Consider the following 18424-nt stretch of genomic DNA (forward strand, 5'->3'; position numbering starts at 1 on the left):
CAGTAACTCTTTATTCTACCCTGTTATTATTTTCACATTTTAATCAGTTTTTCCTCTGGTCTGAAAAATAAATAAATGTATTTTTTCTGGAGAGTGTTTATTCCATGGTGCTTATGATAGTTACGACCTCTTCATTAAAATAAACCGAATTCAGGGAACACATGAAAAAGCTTCTCTTTGAATGGAGAGTATTATGACGTGCGTGTTGTGCGCGTGTAAGAGCTGACTGCTCCACGTCCTTTGTCTTCCGTCGAACTGCCTTTCATTTTCTCACGTGGTCTCCACGTCACCCGGACATCAGCACCTCGGACAGCGCGTGCGGCGGACGGAGCGCATCTTCCCTCGGCCGCAGGGGGAAGGAAGGTGTTTTTGGAAGGAAACTGCTGTGTGTGTGTAACTAAACCGACAAAATAAGTTCCCCTTTGACCAGACGTGCCGGAAATGAACAACCGGCAATCCAAGTTTAAACACGAAGGAGGTCGGTGGACACGTCGCCGCAGCCTGCAGGTTATCGTCTCACTGCTTCAAGGAGGCCTTTCATTACAGATGTGAGCATGATGTGTCGCTGTGTTTTAACAACCCGGAAGACACGTCTGCGGTCTGCTGTCGGCTCTATTTTTTGTGTTTGCAGGAGTCCATGTCTGACATTTTTTCTCCGTCCTCTTGCTTTGTTGGCGCAGACGCGTTTGGGATGAACAGAGAACTGTGAGCGCAAGTTGTCGTGGAATGGATTTGAATGTGTTCGTCTGATTGTCTCCTCTCGTATCCATCTGTGATACGCAAAGCTGCTCCTAACTTTGTATGCCGGGATGTCGAAGGGACGAAAACACCCTAAGTCTGTCAAAAAACAAATATACGAGGGGACACTGGTGACTTGGTGGATGGACTGCGAGACAACAAAGGACCCGCGCTCTGCTGTCGCATCCAACCAGTAGGTAAATGGAGGAACTGAAATATCAATCGGCTTTGACTTAGTTGTTAATAGGATTTAATATCAACCCTAACCACCAGACACTGTCGCTGCTTTTCCGCTTGAAGATGAATAGACTCCAGAATTTTGTCGCCTGCTGATTTATAAACACCAAGAGGAACAGTGGGTCGCTTATAAATTAAAAAGAAGACACGGGAGAATTATATTGGACCATCTGACTGTAATGCTGGTGGCTCACACTTCCAGCATCCATTGGCTCTGGCCATGAGAAATAAGGCTTCCCGATTGGCTGGATTGCGGTGCACATGCTATAACAACAGGATATGCAAAGAGCTATGGGCTAATGGGATGGGATGATAGCCTGTCGGGCTTCTTTGGCCGAAGTCTCTCTAACTTAATAGGATATACATTTTCTAATTGAATCCAATGGTTTATTAGCCGCAATAGTAACAACCGACCCAACCGTAATAGTAATGTTGATTAGACTTCATGATGGACCATCCACTGTCGGGCTGAAGGCTGCTCGGTCTCACGGAGCGGTTGTGCCTTTGTAGTAAAGCTGCAGAAGAATGTTTAAGTATCGCATCTGGGTGTTTTTCAATGAACTCAATGTGCTGTTACTGATGCGCTCTGGATCAAGCAGGAGGACCGGCACGGGCACAGACCCGGACACGCGCACCGGGATGCGAGGGCTCGCTATAGGAGGCTGCGGTTGGCCACCGCTGTACTGCTCTCACCGGGACGCCGAGGAGGACTATTATGGGTCTGACTCCCGGCCACGCAGCGTGGAATTGGGGGATGCCGAAGAAGACAACCCCGAGGGAAGAGGCCTGGACGCCGCGTCCCTCCCGAGTCTCTCGGAGAGCGGGACGCGATCACCGCAGTGCCGGATCTGCTTCCAAGGACCGGAGAAGGTATAGCTCGTCTCAATCACGGTAGAGGTTTTACTGTGGGGATCCACTCTGCAACAAGGGGTCAGCTATTCGATGGGAACCCTTGTGCCTATGAGCAAACATCCAGGTAGGGGTCCAACAGCCTGTAGAAGCCAGCACCTCAGCAGCGCACTACAGGTTGTGTGAGGCAGGTGCTTGCTCGTTCATGGGGAGTCAAACCACGTGGTGCTAATCTGAGACAGGAGTTTATGAATCCACAAACACTGTAACAAATTGCTGTAAATTTACGGTGCATTTCTAACGGTATCTTACAGTATGTTATAATAACTGTAACATACAGTTAAATTTCCATCCCTTGCTTGTAAATTAACAGCCAATGTCATGAATAAACAGTTAAAGCTGTCAATTTACAATAATAGCAGACTACCGTAATTCAACTGCATGTTACATAAATTTTATGAAGTGGTGGAAATACGCATACAAGTGCAGTGAATCACAATCCATCTACATCTGTAGTAGGTTAATGTATGGAAGCCCATGTCAGCCACTGAAAAACAGGTCCTGTAAGTCATCATAATGAGATAGTATCTCATGAGATAAGATGATGACTTTGACTTACAGGAGATTACTATACATGCAGCTGTCACTTTTATCCACAACGCCCATGGTTTGACATAATTTCATGTGGAGTAATTGGGGGTTAGGTGTCTTGCTCAGTAACACTTGGCACAGGTAGCAGCCAGGATTCGAACCGCCAACCTTGCACAGCACAGCACACCCTCCCTATCGCATGCGCCGCCTTCGCTGTCATTAAAGTGGCCGGAATGTAAAGATTATAAATATTTGTATTATTCAAAGTGTTCATTACCTAAAAGTTATTTGAATGTTAATTGTGACCGACTGCTCCTGAACGTGACGTCAGACGCGTAATCTCAGTTCATCCAGAACACCTGTCAGTGCAGTTCGACATCGGAGGAGTGAAGAAAAACTGAGCCTGTGGATGCACAGAAAGCTAAAATATTTTTAAAAAGCTTATGTTGTTCATGTCTCAGACGTGGGATCTGAGCAACAAAGGATGAAATCAGCCTTTAACAGGATTCTAAAAAAGATTTTGTTTCCCCGGCAGATGTCTAAGACCAAGTACATTACCTGAAGCCAGAAAATAAAGTGAGACGTGCTAAAGTCCGAGAGGCCTTGTCTCGCTCTGACAGCAAACATTTGCACCAGATGTCCTGCGATTTCTTTTGAGGATACGTGAAAGGGACACGAGAGAAACTGAATGCGTCAACCATGGTGAAATGAATCAAAACAAGTATACAACGCTCTCTTTACTGCATTCTGATTCATGTTTTTTTTTTTTACTATATCCTCTGAATACGTCAACCGAGTCTTAAAACATATTCGTAACAAAGATGTGCTGTCGCTTTTGTCCCCTATGCTCATTACCAAATGGTGAATTCAACAGAATTCTCTGCAATTCTGGCCCGCAGTTATTTCTGTACACTAGTTGTCAAGGATTTGATTTGTTGTTGTGAACGGAGAGAGAGGCAAGCTGACGAATCCATGCAACCGTTATAGTATAGTTAGAGAGACGTGGGAGAGTTGGAGATACAGGATCCTGCTGATGGAGACAATAAACACCGGGCGGTGACCCGTACACAATAATGCACCTGTATCTTAAGAGTCACTAATATGTTCTATAATACAGCACCAACAGTTGTTTGAAAAAAGTTGCTGCAAGAGCTCTATCCCATAATTGACTTTATCTGGTGTTTGGCGGGTCGATTTGACACAAACAAAACATTGGGGTTAAAAAGTGTAGTTTTGTTTTGTTCCAGTGAACAGAAAAAAACTATGAAAATAGCAGTTAATTGGCAAACAAAGTGAACGTTCGATGTTGCAAGGGAACTGTGAGAGCTTTGATTTTACGGACCCAGTGACAGTTAACCAGGAAAAAAACCTTTGGTTTTCACCTTTGGTTTATAGATAGCTTTGTCGCACTTATAATGTAACACACCGAGAGTCATAGGCCAGTAAACGCCGGCGTATAGAGGAGTCATGGGAGTTACTGTGCCAAAGTATCAAAGCGTCAATGACAAATACTGGTTAAAAACGGTTAAAAGAAAGCTGCATATATTGTCGGGATGATTATATATTGTGATTAGTAGTTTATAATTAATACTGTTTCATATCACTTTGAAACCCTTTCTCTCCTTGATAAAGACACCAAACGATAATTGGAGTATTATAATATAAGTATAGTGATATCAACCTCAAACACATATTTGTAGCAAACATTTCAAAACAAAGAAAATATAATATAAAATGATTATATTGTATTTTTTGTGCTTGCTCCAATCTTTAATCTTTTTAATCCCCTTTGCAGGCTTCATAACAGCAACAACAGCAACACTGTGCCTTCAGTAGATAAATAGTGACTGTACCATTGTCAGGACTAAGGAGGCTTCTTCTTCTTTACTTTTAGCGTCATCTTTGCCAAATCAAATCTTGTAACAGGCAGATTCAATAATAGCTTGAAGACCCTACTGAATGCAGCCGCTTGTGTTACCCTGCAGGGAGAGCTGTTGAGCCCTTGTCGCTGTGCCGGCTCCGTGCGTTGTACTCACCAGTCCTGCCTTATCCGCTGGATCAGTGAGAGAGGCTGCTGGAGCTGTGAGATCTGCTATTTCAAGTACCAGGTCTTGGCCATCAGCACCAAAAACCCACTTCAGGTAAGGCTGCTCTCTCTCTCTGTCACTGTCTTCATCTTTAATGTGGAAACATTCCTACTGGGTTAAAAGGAGCAATATGAATAAAGTTCTTGGCATGAGAAGCTACATGGCAGAAAGCCCTTTGCAAACTTGATGCTGCCCGATATGAGTGAGGCAGTTATCGTCGTAGAGGTCAGTGATCTGAAGGTGAATTTAATGACATACAGTAGAGGCCATGAAGTGCTTACATCACCAATTAGACAAAGGCATTAGACAAAGGCATAGTGCTCTGCTTCTGTCCTCATGGCAGATAAAGAGCAAGTATCTAAATTCTCCCGGAGCTATTCATACTGTTTGTTTTTTACTGACAAATGGTGAAGAAGAAAGTGAAGAGGTTGCCAAAAACAAAAGAGTGAGACACTCCACATTTTCAAAGTGTGCGGCACACAGACAGTAGACAAACTGACAGAAGCACCAAATGTTGTGAGCTTCCGAATGCTGGAACAGAGACGCTATCGGATGAAACGCTTCTTCCCTCAGAGGCTCGTCTTGTTACAGTTCCTGCATCTCTGAATTATCTGAGTTAAAGCTTCGGCAGCAGAGGCGCATTGGGGCTGTTTTCTTATAGCAGAAAGCTGAATGACAAAACACTGTGTTCTCGTCAGCATAAAGGCGTAGAGCCCCGCGCTCATATATTGGCTGAAACTGAGACAAACCTTGCACTATTACAGTTTCACAGGATTTTGAAATTGGCATCTATGGTTAAAAGTTTCCGTCCATTTGTGTGTCTGTTCTAGTGGCAGGCCATCTCTCTGACTGTCATTGAGAAGGTGCAGATTGCAGCCATCGTCTTGGGCTCTTTGTTCCTCATCGCCAGTCTTTCCTGGTTGGTGTGGTCTTCTCTCAGCCCTTCAGCCAAATGGCAGCGGCAGGACCTTCTCTTCCAGATATGCTACGGCATGTATGGCTTCATGGACATAGTTTGTGTTGGTAAGACACACATACTGAACAGTTGGTTGATGTTGATTAATAAACGTTAGAAGTTAACAGGCCACTTTGAAAGATTTGGTGATGATGCTTACTTTTAAATTAGTATGTCAAAAAGATGACATATTACTATTGAATGATGTACTTATTGTATACTTTACTGAAGGAATTCCAATTAGTTGCCATCTAGATAGTATTTTAGTCATTGCATAACACGTCAGCGTGTGGACAGAACGGGAAATTTGCCTACAGGCAAGCACACATTCAACGTTTCCATGAATTAATAATACATTAACATTTACTTGTTTTAAAATGGAGCCGCTATTTCAGGACTATAATCAGTGGCAAACTACAAGGAGGCTTTTAATGAACCAGTCTTATTAACAGGCTCTGTGGCTTCAGCATAGTCACATGCTCACAATGCTGCCATGTTAAGAAAGTAGATATAGTATGAATTTTCCGTTTTATTACTGTAGCAGGAAATTGTTTGCAGACCAAAGTATCTAGGTGATGCTGCAATAAAACGTCAGTGGATCATCAAAGGTATGATTGAGAGGGGGAATGAGGTTGGCAACCCATTCAACCCATTCGGCAGTGGACATTTTACTCAAAACCCCAAATTTTTATTTCTGGGCATTATGGATTTCTTTACCAAATTGCAGGTAAATTTATTTAACAGTAGTAATGCTAAGAAAAGTCAGCTGATCATGGCGTAAGCAGAACTGTATGTAAAGTTTGCAGTGCATCCAATTTATGCTGTTATCGGTATCTCTGACTTAAGAGTATTTAAAACTCACTGACAGATGGCGAACAATGGCGATAGCTTACACAAACAAAACAGTAACTCGGAATATATATATATGTATATTATTTTTTAGTCTTAGTGCACAGAAAAGAAATTACATTTCTGTCCCATGAGTATGTTTTTTGTTTTCTACCTGTTTCCTTTTTCTTTCTTCTTTTTTTATTCATTGACACATGTTTCTAACCAAACATCAGTCAAAAATACCCACAAACAAGTCTTCCATAATCATCTTTTTTGCATATAGTTCTGACTCAGTCTGTACCTTTTAGTACGTACTGATATGTAACCTTGCTTTCTGCCCCAACCTCCCCTCACCCTACATGCCCAGGCCTTATAATCCACGAAGGGTCGTCTGTTTACCGGATCTTTAAGCGCTGGCAGGCGATGAACCAGCAGTGGAAAGTGCTGAATTATGAGAAAGCGAAGGACCTCGGTGACCCCAGCAGTTGCAGCAGTAAAGGTCGTGTTGACAGGGACTCAGGCAGCGGACAAAGGGCGAGTCGACCTGTCCGGACTATTCTCAACCACCATTGTGGCTATACCATTTTGCACATCCTCCGCCAGTTAAGACCCAACAGTCTGCGCAGAGCCAACCATGAGGTGGTAATGAGGGTGACCACTGTATGAAGAAAGGATCGTGCAGACAAGTGCTCCAAAGTTTGAGGAGGAGATTAGTGTTGGATTGGATTTCATTAAAAATAAATTCCTGTCTGCCACATAAACACTGCCGTAAACATTTTGGGAAAAAAAGCTTTGATTCATTAAGCTATCAAGCATTTTTTGAACAACCATGAGCAATGTTGACAAAATGCCACCAAAATGTTTTCTTGTAATGTTTTGCTTTCGAAACGAATACAAAAAAGTGATTGCCATCAACTTCGATTTGGATTGTACTGTAAAAAAGAGTTTGAAAGTGAACATAATTGTGTTCCTACTCATGTGACCATGACAATGGCCCCAGGCCCACTAATTTAGTCAACATATTCCTAAAGGTCCACTTCAACGGAGCCAATATCAAAAAGCCCAAGAAAACAAGGCACAATTGCTTCAAATATTAAATCCTTAGTGTACAATTAATGTTTTGTATTAAAAACTTTTGTTGATATCAAAATTGAACTTTGTGTCTCATTTTTAGGCAACTAGATTGATCTTAGCAGGAAACTTACATCAGGGAACTATGTGGTCTCACCACCTTCTTGAAGGAGTGAAATGAGAAGATTATGAAAGCTGAGTGAGGACAACCAGAGGGAAATAAAAGCATTCACATTTATTAAACATACACGAGCCCCTGAGTTACTTCAAGAAGTGTTAAAAGTCATTCACTTATATTTGTTGTATTCCCTGAACTCTGAATTTGTGACGTTTGACTGCATAAAGTTTCTATTGTAAACAGCAACATACTTAAACACATACAACATTTCTTTTCAAGTGTTTCCCCAGTAAAACAGCAATTATATCTGTCAACAACAATGTTAATTATTATTGATAATTATTATATACGTCATACTTTCCATCTGCAACTGTTTCTTGTCAAACGTTTGAAAATGTTACACCCTGAGACCTTCACTACTGATTATTATTATTAATAATAATAAATAATAATTATTAGTTAAATTAAATAATTTTGGGACCATATTGCATTCTTTTCAATACAGTACACCTGGGGGATCCAAACAGCACACATGCGATGAGATATGCCAATAGATAATACAATATAAAGATACAGACATTAAGTGAGTACATTGCTTTTCAGACACTTGGTGATACCTTTGCCTCAGTCAAATTAAAATGTAGGATTACGAAGAGACAGAGTCATCGAGGTTGTAAAAATACAACAAACCTGGCAACCCGGAGACGTCGCGTCGCGATGACGTAGAATAGCAGCGACTCACAAACGATGTGCTTAACTTACCAGAAACAAACGCGACTCACTTGGAATCGACTACGTTTTTCTAATAATTAGTTGTCAGAGTTAATACTCTTGAGCGAAACGTCCGTTTTGTGATACAACATGACTTCGTCAATGCCGCAGAAACGTTACTACAGACAGCGAGCACATTCAAACCCGATGGCGCACCACACGTTCAATTAGTGAGTGATGAACATGTGTCCTAGTTTAATACCCGCACCACTGAAGGACTCGGGGAACTTCCTTATTTGTAACGTTACCTACCAAGCTTTTATTTTCTGTTCCTACAGTGTTTATACGAAGGCAATAATCACAAAGTCAAGTTGTTGCTAGTTTAAGTCTTGTTATGTAGCAACGCGTTTGTTTTTTTGGTTACACATGGTCTGAGATTGTGTGACTACAGTCTCCGCAACAATGTAATGTACAGTAGGTACAAACAACATGAAAAGCTAGATTCATCGAGTAATCCGTAGTATTTCCGCAACTATGTATGACTCCAATGTAAGCCTTTGTTTCTTCAAAACAAAATATTCCCATTTCCCTTTTCCCCCTCAGTCCCGTGTGTCCCGAGGAGATGGACTGGTCCGAACTGTATGCAGACTTCATCACTGGCAACCCGTCCGACAAAGACACTCCCAGAGTTGAGTTTGCTGACATCGGATGTGGATATGGGGGGCTTTTAGGTAGTTCTGTCGCTATTGACCACGAGCAGTTTTAACAGATCACAGGTTTGCTTTGTATTGACCTCATGTCCTCCCCTCTCGTGTCTCTTTGTGTCTTGACCTTTCATCAGTGGAGCTATCTCCACTTTTTCCAGACAAGCTCATCCTGGGCATGGAGATCCGAGTGAAGGTGTCTGACTATGTTCAGGATCGTATCCGATCCCTGCGGGCCTCGGAACCGGGACTCTACCAGAACATCGCCTGCATTCGCTCCAATGCGATGAAGTATCTCCCCAACTTCTTCTTTAAAGGACAGGTAGGTCTGCACCTGTGTGCGATGACACAACAGATGGGGAGATAATTGATAGCTGCTACATCTTTAGATTAGTTTAATTCACTACTCAGTGTTCTCTTCCAGACAAGTCACTTTCAAATAACTTCATTCAGAAGGGTTTAAATACCAATGAAACTAAGATATCATCCCTCTGTTGGTATTTGTTAAGTTGTGTTACGGTACTTTCGTACTAAATCCAAATTCTTTTTTCTACACTTTTATTGAAAAATAATAAATCCCAATCTTTGTTTCACATGAAAAATTGCTTTAAATTCACTAAAATTTGATTTTGAATTTGAAAATTTAAAACTATGGTTTACCCAGGAAGATTTTTGGAATGTATTTAAAAAAAAAAGTTTGGCATTTTCAGAAACATAGATTTGTCTGTAAATTACTCTTAACCGTAGGCAACCCACCATGGTTTGAAGTCTGCATTCCATCTGAATAACGTTTCACTGAAAGAACCTAAACCAGCAGAAACATCTGGCTCACTCATTTAGAGCGCCTCTTATAAGTTCGTGGTTATTCTGTCCAGTTGCTAAAAGTAGATCTTCTCATTCCGCCCAATTACAATGAATGATGTTTCTGTGTGAGCCTTAATCACAGAATCCAAATATGATTTTACATTTATAAAACTGATTTCATTAGTAGTAGGTAAACTGCCTACAGTGTAAATGTATCCAATGCTGGATCGCGTGTCTTTACGCTGTTTTCCTGTTTAATATCAAACGTACTACTATTCGCGCTAAAATAAAGTGCAACTACTTCACACCGTAATTGTCTGTGATGTAATCAAAGTTACCTAATCAATGTATCTATCTATGTACTTTATCCTTTTAAATTAACCAAAAAATACACCAGAAACAACACCAGGTGAGATGTGGCGCAGGGGTAGAGAGGGTGCGCTGGGAACCGCCGGTTGGTGGTTCGAGCCCCGGCTGCTCAATGTCCCATGTCGAAGTGTCCCTGAGCAAGACACCTAACCCCCAATTGCTCCCCGGGCAAAATGTATAACGCCGTGGGTTAAAATTGCAATGCAAGTCGCTTTGGATAAAAGCGTCAGCTAAATGACCTGTAATGTAATAATGTTCAAAAAGTCAGGCAGTTGACTGGAAATTACTTTGTCTTCTATATATTGTGAGATGCCGGTACTGGTGAAACATGTTGTAAACATTTGTCCGGTGCTAAAAGCCAGGTCTCAGTGGTTGACCCTGAGATGGAGAGATCCCGACAATTTGCACACATTCATTACTGAATTCATGTATAGATTTTATTTTCTGTCACTGTATCTGCATGGCTAGATACAACTGCCGGTGTATGTTTTGTAAACTGGATGGACCCCCACTGTATTTAGAAAAGGCGCGTCGTCTAATCATTTTAACCAAATTAGAACTCATAAAAACTAAAGCATATTCAGCCGGGCCTCTAACAGCCTTGACTTAAAGCCCATAGTCTGTTCTGGCGATGCCAAGGTAATAAGAATAAGCCAATTTCTCACTACAATGAATTACTTTTCTCATGTTCAACATATTGTCTAACTGAATTTGCTTATTAAATCCAGGATTTCACAACAAGTCAGTCCTTGACTGACTCGCAATGCAGCTGAGTATAGAGCAGTGCAAGACGCCATTTATCCGTTCCAATCAGATGCTAATCTATGACTTGTTAGATTATTCAGTGTGGACTTAGTATACCAGTACTAAAGTACTTGTTTCTAGCTTTAGTATCACCGTCTTCCTTGTTTGTGATTAAAACAAACCTGCTGTAGAAATAAAAGACCATTACCTAGACCAGGGCTCAGAATTCTTCTTGCATGCATGATGTCTTTTAAGTGTTGACTCAGCATATATATATAACCGCCTACTCCCTCTTTTTTTTGTATGATTTGTAGCCAAAAATTATCTCTAAAGCAGCCCCGAAGGCTCCAGCAGTCCCTGGTAATTATCCCCATAACTTTCTGTCTGTACCTGACATTATTTATTTGGACTAATGAAAACTTACTGGAATAGTTTTATGTATCTGCCAGACTGATGTCAATGCAACCTTCAGTTGTGCACTTGTCGAAGGCCGAGACGCAGGGAAGTTTATGGGCGAGAAAAAATTCAAGAAGGGAAATTCCAGTTTTCCAGTCAGAGGTGCTTAAAAAAACAACCACAAAACATAACGAGGGGCTTATTCATTTATTTAGATAAAAATAAAACATTCTATTTTGATCTTGCGTGTGAATGAGCCGTCTATTCTTGCTGCCTCCTCACCGGCCCAACGGCACACCTTCTTTTCTCCAGGCTCGTCCCCGAGCTTTGGCCCAATTGTCCTCTTGGATTTAAGGTTGAACTGATTCAATTTGAGGGGTCAAAGGTTGAGGTCGCCGTGACCTTTCATCCTTCCCATTCTCTTGAATGCAGTATGTCAGGAACGCCTCAAGGGAATTTCATTACATCTGGGTCAATCATCCACTTGCACTCGAAAGAAGAGGTATTGCTCTGCAGCCATTGGTTCAGAAGTAATTTTGACTTTTTGTGACCTGTTCTCGAACAAAAGATAAATTAAATAAATCAATTGTAATGTACCGGTAACAATCTACTGTTGATAATCTGAAGTTTGATATTTTAATCAAAGTCCCGGTGACTGCACAAAAACAATTTCTCACAAGCGTCTAAAAGGCTAGAAGTCGGCCGGCCGTCCCTATCCTGTCCTCAACAGCAGCTCACGTTCGAGACGGACAACACTTTTTTTTCAGTCAGGCGCACAACCGCGAGCAGCTAACTCAGTTTATTCTGTCTGCGTCTAGTTTTCTGACCCTTTTTTTATGTCTTTCAGCTCAGTAAGATGTTCTTCCTCTTTCCTGACCCTCACTTCAAGAAGACAAAGCACAAGTGGAGGATTATTAGTCCCACGTTGTTGGCAGAGTACGCCTACACGCTGAGACTCGGGGTATGTACGTATGTGAGACTTGTTCCAGCTGGCGCTGAAACCATTAGTCAATCAACTGACATTTAACCTGCAATCATTTTGATAATTGTTTGTGATCTATTAAGCACAAATTCTAAGAACACTGACTGCCGTTTGATAGAAGGATAAAACCTTCTGAATGAGAGTAGATTTGGGTTTGTGGTGGAAGATTTTTGTGGTGGAAGGAATTTTACTTGCCGGTTGGTGCGTAACAGAATTTTGGTATTTCTCCATTGTTAACATCACCATGAAAAGACTGCGTCTGTCTTTTAGCACTTGCCAACAATGGTGGTGGTTGGTTGGCATGCAGCCACAAGCCCATTCATTCCCAATGAAGAACGTGATTAAAACAGGTCACAAATAGGTATTTTATTTTTAATGGTTAAATAACTTTAATAACCTGCAAGTTTTGAAGTCGGTGTAATTGAAAGGGAACATTGATTTGATTCCTGGACGGTGGACGTCTGGCACAGAGGGATAAAATATAAAAGGCCCCGGCAACACACAATAATTCAAAGTAGGAATGAGGATTTGTTTGAAGTAACAAAAGAAGTATCACCAGCATTTTGCTTTAAGATACTATTGTTTCTGGCATAGTATCATCGTTTTTTTTGCCAGCACCAACACAATGAAGGAGAATCGGGTTTCATTCACGGACTTAATAGCACTGAGACCCCAACTCCAGTAAAAGTTGAACGACAAGTTGTTGCTTTGTGCAGCAATTCATGAATTAACTGAAATATTATTGAACAATCGGTGTGGCCTGCAGCTGGTTGACGTCTGCACACACTCTGCTTCTGCCTGTCGGAGGTGACGGAGCAACGGGGAGACACTCGAATCAGACACATTGCTGATGGAGGTTTTGGGAACAAAGGCAGGCTTGTGTCTATATTTGTTTTCTCTGGCGTATGTGCATTGATAGATTGGTTTGTGTGTGGATTGGGTGGGTCAACTCTATAAGGCCCCTTGGAATTGGCACGCAGCCATAACTGTGCAGCTTGACTTATAGAAGCACTTTCATACCAAAATTACCGATCAAAAGTGTTGTCTATTGTTAAAAAGTCTATATTTTGGATCACATTAAAACTGTAAACAAGTGGGATCCGCTTGAAGCTGTCCAGGTACACAGCCTCTCGTCTTCATTTTACCTTCTGAAGGAAAACCCAGACATCAGATAACCTCGTGTGGAAATCTGTGACATTGCTGAATTTTTCAAGGAAAATCTTTTTCCAGTAACATTATCTTTCCAGCCACCAAAGTAAACTACAGTGACATAGGTGATTAACCTCTGTGTTGGAGGCAGGTTATTCTGATCTTTTTTTGGCAAGGACAGCTCTCTGGAGATGGTGAAACCCCTCTGCTTCGATTCCGAAACCATGCACCAGTGTTTTAAAGGGAAAAATCAAAGTGAATAAATCAGAAGTGAATTCATCTGATAAATGCCGTAGGTTTACTTAGTGATTGATAAATGGATGCGTTTTTAACCACCAGTGACGCTTGTTTAAGTCCCCCCTCCACCCCCCCCCGCCTCCCCCCCCCCCCCCCCCCCCCCCCCCCCCCCCAAAAAAACAACTATGTTTAAAAACCTCCCTGTGTTTGTCTGGGCATGTCAGGGTTTGGTGTACACCATCACAGATGTGGAGGAAGTGCACGTCTGGATGGTGAAGCACTTCACCGAACATCCGCTGTTCACACGTGTCCTCGATGAAGAACTGGTACGTTGAAGTTTGTCATCTGCTTATAGAAGGAAAGGAGGTTTAAAACATGATTCGAACTTCTTGGAAACAGTAGTTTGACATTTTGGTAAAAACGCTCTCTTAGTTAAATAATATCACGGTAATTTCTACATACTATGTACGAAACCAAAGACACCGTCATCAGCAGATTAGCCCTATACTTCATTCTGGCTATGTGAAAAATAAAAGGGAAGAACACAAATCTTCCACTTTTTGTGGCTAAAGATTGATCCAAGTGTTCTTCTGAGATGTGCTTGAAATGTGTTTATTTGCTCTCGTGCAAAGAGTTTGTCTTTACAGACGTGAGGAGCGACATGCTTGTCCTACTCTTGCCAAAACGGCAAAATAATTTAAACGGCAGTTACTTTTCACGGGTTACAATCTGTCAGACTATGAAATGATGAGCTTTAAGTCAATGAACAGCATGAACACACTCTGGTACAAAGGCCACTGCATCCTCTTAACGTTTTCAATCTCATTTGGGCAGGTTGGAGATGTGATCGTCGATCGTTTGGGTACCTGTACAGAGGAAGGGAAGAAAGTGCAGAGAAATGGAGGGAAGAATTTCCTCGCAGTTTTCCGAAGGATTGAGGATTCAAACTAAGACCAAACCGTGTGGACATGCAGTGAAGTGCTCTAATGGCCTCATGCAGCCGTGTATTGATGGGGATGATGCTCCTCCGTGGATCTGGAAGCTGTGGCTTGTTCCTCAGCACATGAACAGTGATGTTAATGGACCAACATTTACATCATTACACAACAGGAGGGTCTGGGTTTTAGTTTTTCCCCCCATAGTATATATATTTCATTTCTCACCTCACAAAAGACAAAAAGGAAGTAAATCATAAAATCATTTCTATTCACTTATGAAATGTTTTGTATTGCTTTTTTTAGATTGGTTTTTAATCATTCACTTCTGTTTCCTTTGTCAAACTCCAAAGTGCTGTTTTCATTTACCGTAAAACTTAAGTAGAAAAAAAAAGTTTTGGGTTCATTGTGTCGATCAGTACGTTGACTGTGGAGATCAGCAATGGGTAAGTGGAATGAGAATTTTTATGTCTGGTTGGAACTTATACATACATGTTGCAACGTGTTCTATATGAAGTGAACGCAGCACGGGACAGAGCAAATTAAACAGAACATGTTTAAATTAAAGATGCTTTTACAAAGCTGTTGAAAGAACTTGTTTGGTTGATTTACGGACACTTCCTGTAATGTGATTTAAATTGAATCCACTTATTTAAAAACACAAACACTTTATTACAGGTTGGAGTTCTTGTCTGTCAGGATAAGTCGGGGCAGCGCATGTTTGAGGTGGTGATTAAAAACGGGACAGCACACGCCTCAGTAGTGGGAACTAGACACTGCACACATTAAGATAATGTCAGCGAGGAACCCATAAACAAATACACAACCATACTATTAATATTCTACTGTAATATTTAATTTAAGTATCTTGAGGATCTTCTGCTAAAGTTATTTGCATTCTGGTATTAACCATATTTGACTGTTCAGTTTCTGAAACAGTCATCAGATATCAGTGTTCTTTGTTCTCTTTTTTTAACAAATACTGCTCCGGTACAAATATATAAATTGCTTCTAGTATTCAGAGAATTAATATTTTCTGTATTCACTGCTAGTGAATACGAAGTGGACTTGATTTACCCATCTGTCAATATGTACACAGTAAGAAATGCACGTATTCACTTGGTTTGTCCTTCCTGGACTAATAAGAAACGGGGAAAGTTTTAAACGTAATTTTTTTCATGCCCTTCAACTCAAAAAAAGAAAAGGCCTCCAACTTCTACTTCTACATGGCTGCCTGTGACTCGTATCCAAGAAAAAGAAAATCCCAACGTGGGTGAGCCTGTGCTCCTTTGTTCAAAAGTTTTGTCATTGCTCTGCCCTAAACCATTATTAAAATACCGAAAGTATTCCCGGAACTTTTTATAGCGTTATAGCGTGCTGATGTAAACCTGTCTAATCCATGCAATCTGGCCTTTGGACGAGGAGCCGTTGTTCTGTTTGTTTATTACCCCCATGGGGCAACAACACCAACATACATCATTAACATTTCAGTGCCATCAGGTCATCAAATAACAGTTAAATGCTCTGCAGGTGAATCAAAGAACGGGAACTTTAATGAATAACATTTGACAGCACTAGTAAAGTAATGTGAATGCTGCCAAAGAATTAGCTTCATCCGGACCCCGGGATGTTTTTGGGGTCCACGGTTTCTGAGGTGTTTACAGCGGCAGCTGTCCTTTTAAACGTTATAAGACTAAAGGACATGTTGCTGATTCCCTCGAAGCTTTAAACAGGGATTTCCTTTTCATCCTCTACCTCAGTCAGTTTTATCAGTGTACAACAAGTGCAAATGATTTCACTTTAAGATGCACTCTGTGCTGTCACAATTCAGTTACAGCAATGGACCTTTTTAAGGAAGAATGTGCTTTCAAACTGAGAATTTGATGAGGGTTGAAACTGTTGTCAAGAAAAGTTTCCCATCTTTTTTCATTCTTTGTGCTGAGCTAACTTGCTGCCCACTCATTTATTATAAAGAAGGTATCTGACCTGATATTCTTTCTACATTCATATTCTAATTATTTCCTACTTTTTGCCAAGTGACATTCACTGAACCCTCTGCCACTGTTTTCCTTCTACTCCTATTGAGTGGTGTATCACTGAGGCCTGATTGACATCTCCAGCTGGGTGGCTGCGTGACGCCTCAAGCTCGTCTAAACCCAACTAAGCTGCTGTGCACCCCAGAACAATCCGGACTGGTTTCTCTCACAAGCCAATATAGCCAAACAGAAATAAAGTGCTAAGTGGTAGATGTTAGGAAATGTGATCTTTAGTAAGCTCTGCTTCTGAAGGATATCAGCAATCATTTTGAGTTGGAAGACAGCTGCAGCGCGCTCATGGTTTACACCTAGTGCTCATGACATCATGATTGCTTCATTATTTAAGTCAGCTTTCATCAAATGACCCAAACATGACACGGTGCCAAGTAATCATAAGTCTTTTTTTTATTATTTGAGCTCAAGTAACAAAAAGAAGCTAAAGATTCATCAAAATAAGTTAACAAGTCAAGATCCATTGATTCCTATAAGATGCAATAAATCTCTTAGCTTCTCAGAGTTATACGTAACGTAAAACTATATAATAACTGTACAATATTTCTACATAAAGAACTTGACTACAGCAGCACATAAGCTGCTGGAGGGTATCATCGGTACTTTGAATACTATCAAACTTTTACGGAAGGCTGATTTACACTCAATTACATGTCTCTTATTTTTGTGCCTGGAGCGACGACTCCTTGTGAAAACAAGCAGGAAATGTCAATTGACTGAATGTCAGTAAAAAAACATTAAAGGGTCACATTTTCTGTGAAATCCCTGTGGACAGAGACGGTTTATTGTCTATAAGGGGCATGCTGTCACTGCGGTGGACATTCATTATATACAGTCATTTGTTCCCATCTTTCACATCTTGTGTCCAGATGTGCTCGCAGTTTAACAGATGTCCCCTACAACACCTTGATTTTATATTCATGACAGGAAGGTGTTTTATTAAAAACTGCAGAATTTTAATTAAGTACTGCATGTATGGTGATAAAATCATTATTCAGTAATTGCTCTTTTGTATTCTTTATTAACACATCCTCATATCCTGGGGGTCCCAAAGGCAGATGTTGGCAGGCATATTGCAAAGGTTGTTGGTTACTCTGTACACACCTCAACTTTTTGTCACACAGAAAACCATTTGTTGTGTTTAAATATTATACTAGGTATATTAAAGTAATATCTAAGGTGGCCTAATAAGAATACAACTTGGTGTGAGGCTAATGTCTACTGAGCCCAACAATTAAGAAGAGATTCAAACAGCAATAAAGAAATGGTTCAAGAAATAACTAGTTCACATTTTAAATGGATAAAAGTAATGTTAGAAAGTTAGAAATAGGATAGATAACACAAGAATAGATAGATAACACAAAACATTTTAATTATACATAAGCAATGTTGGCGTAATATCAATTACATTTAATATAATCTATACTATTAAACAGCCCATTAATAAAGATATCTTGGTACGTGATTGTTGGTGCAGATGAAGGGTAACTTACCTGATTGGAGTCTGGGGGTGTGCCGATTGTAACCACTGACTTAATGCTTATGGGGTAACAAACATACACATTTAAAAGCCATACACAGTAGAAAGCACATAAATACACCCTCCTCACTAGCCTGCTGAGTGAGGGGGAAAAAAAATTAAACAACCGCTGTACAAACAGTCACTCATTCACGTGAACCTCTGGGCATGTGCATATATACACGTGTGTGCATGTGTGTGTGTGTGTGTGTGCGTGTGTGTGCATAGATACTTCTCTGATACCACCCAGACAGGCAGACTGCAGTCATGAACTTTAACACACTAATCCTTGAGCAGCCTCCCTTTTGGGCACAGGGCCAATAGAGTAATTAGAAATACCTCTCAGGCT

The 18424-nt window shown here is 40.9% G+C and overlaps 2 protein-coding genes across 6 annotated transcripts; both read left to right on the forward strand.

The window, feature by feature from the left end:
- Window positions 1-252: 252 nt before the first annotated feature.
- LOC120835331 (E3 ubiquitin-protein ligase MARCHF9) lies at window positions 253-7438 on the forward strand. 5 transcript variants are annotated; one of them, XM_078092185.1, is made up of 6 exons: window positions 293-548; window positions 681-935; window positions 1572-1845; window positions 4401-4556; window positions 5333-5525; window positions 6656-7438. In XM_078092185.1, the coding sequence occupies exons 3-6, from the start codon at window positions 1615-1617 to the stop codon at window positions 6952-6954; spliced, it is 879 nt and encodes a 292-aa protein (XP_077948311.1). In that variant the 5' UTR covers window positions 293-548; window positions 681-935; window positions 1572-1614; the 3' UTR covers window positions 6955-7438. The 5 variants fall into 5 exon arrangements, with proteins under 5 accessions (XP_040060125.1, XP_040060126.1, XP_077948308.1 ...); XM_040204191.2 differs by having other exon boundaries at window positions 253-935; XM_040204192.2 differs by having other exon boundaries at window positions 253-935; window positions 1575-1845.
- A 671-nt stretch (window positions 7439-8109) lies between these two features.
- On the forward strand, window positions 8110-15102 carry mettl1 (methyltransferase 1, tRNA methylguanosine). The gene is made up of 6 exons (XM_040204205.2): window positions 8110-8418; window positions 8792-8919; window positions 9030-9214; window positions 12053-12166; window positions 13798-13899; window positions 14408-15102. The coding sequence occupies exons 1-6, from the start codon at window positions 8339-8341 to the stop codon at window positions 14522-14524; spliced, it is 726 nt and encodes a 241-aa protein (XP_040060139.1). The 5' UTR covers window positions 8110-8338; the 3' UTR covers window positions 14525-15102.
- Window positions 15103-18424: the final 3322 nt, after the last annotated feature.

Source organism: Gasterosteus aculeatus, chromosome 17, assembly GCF_964276395.1.
Source record: "Gasterosteus aculeatus chromosome 17, fGasAcu3.hap1.1, whole genome shotgun sequence".
NCBI classification, from domain to species: domain Eukaryota; kingdom Metazoa; phylum Chordata; class Actinopteri; order Perciformes; family Gasterosteidae; genus Gasterosteus; species Gasterosteus aculeatus.

Bases quoted from the DNA above. Each gene is read 5' to 3' on its own strand.
- mettl1 (XM_040204205.2), top strand. From the start codon at position 8,339: ATGACTTCGTCAATGCCGCAGAAACGTTACTACAGACAGCGAGCACAT. The intron at 9,215-12,052 runs GTAGGTCTGCAC...TATGTCTTTCAG, and splicing joins ACTTCTTCTTTAAAGGACAG to CTCAGTAAGATGTTCTTCCT. The intron at 12,167-13,797 runs GTATGTACGTAT...TGGGCATGTCAG, and splicing joins CCTACACGCTGAGACTCGGG to GGTTTGGTGTACACCATCAC.
- LOC120835331 (XM_078092182.1), top strand. From the start codon at position 810: ATGTCGAAGGGACGAAAACACCCTAAGTCTGTCAAAAAACAAATATAC. The intron at 4,557-5,332 runs GTAAGGCTGCTC...TGTCTGTTCTAG, and splicing joins GCACCAAAAACCCACTTCAG to TGGCAGGCCATCTCTCTGAC. The intron at 5,526-6,655 runs GTAAGACACACA...CTACATGCCCAG, and splicing joins CATGGACATAGTTTGTGTTG to GCCTTATAATCCACGAAGGG.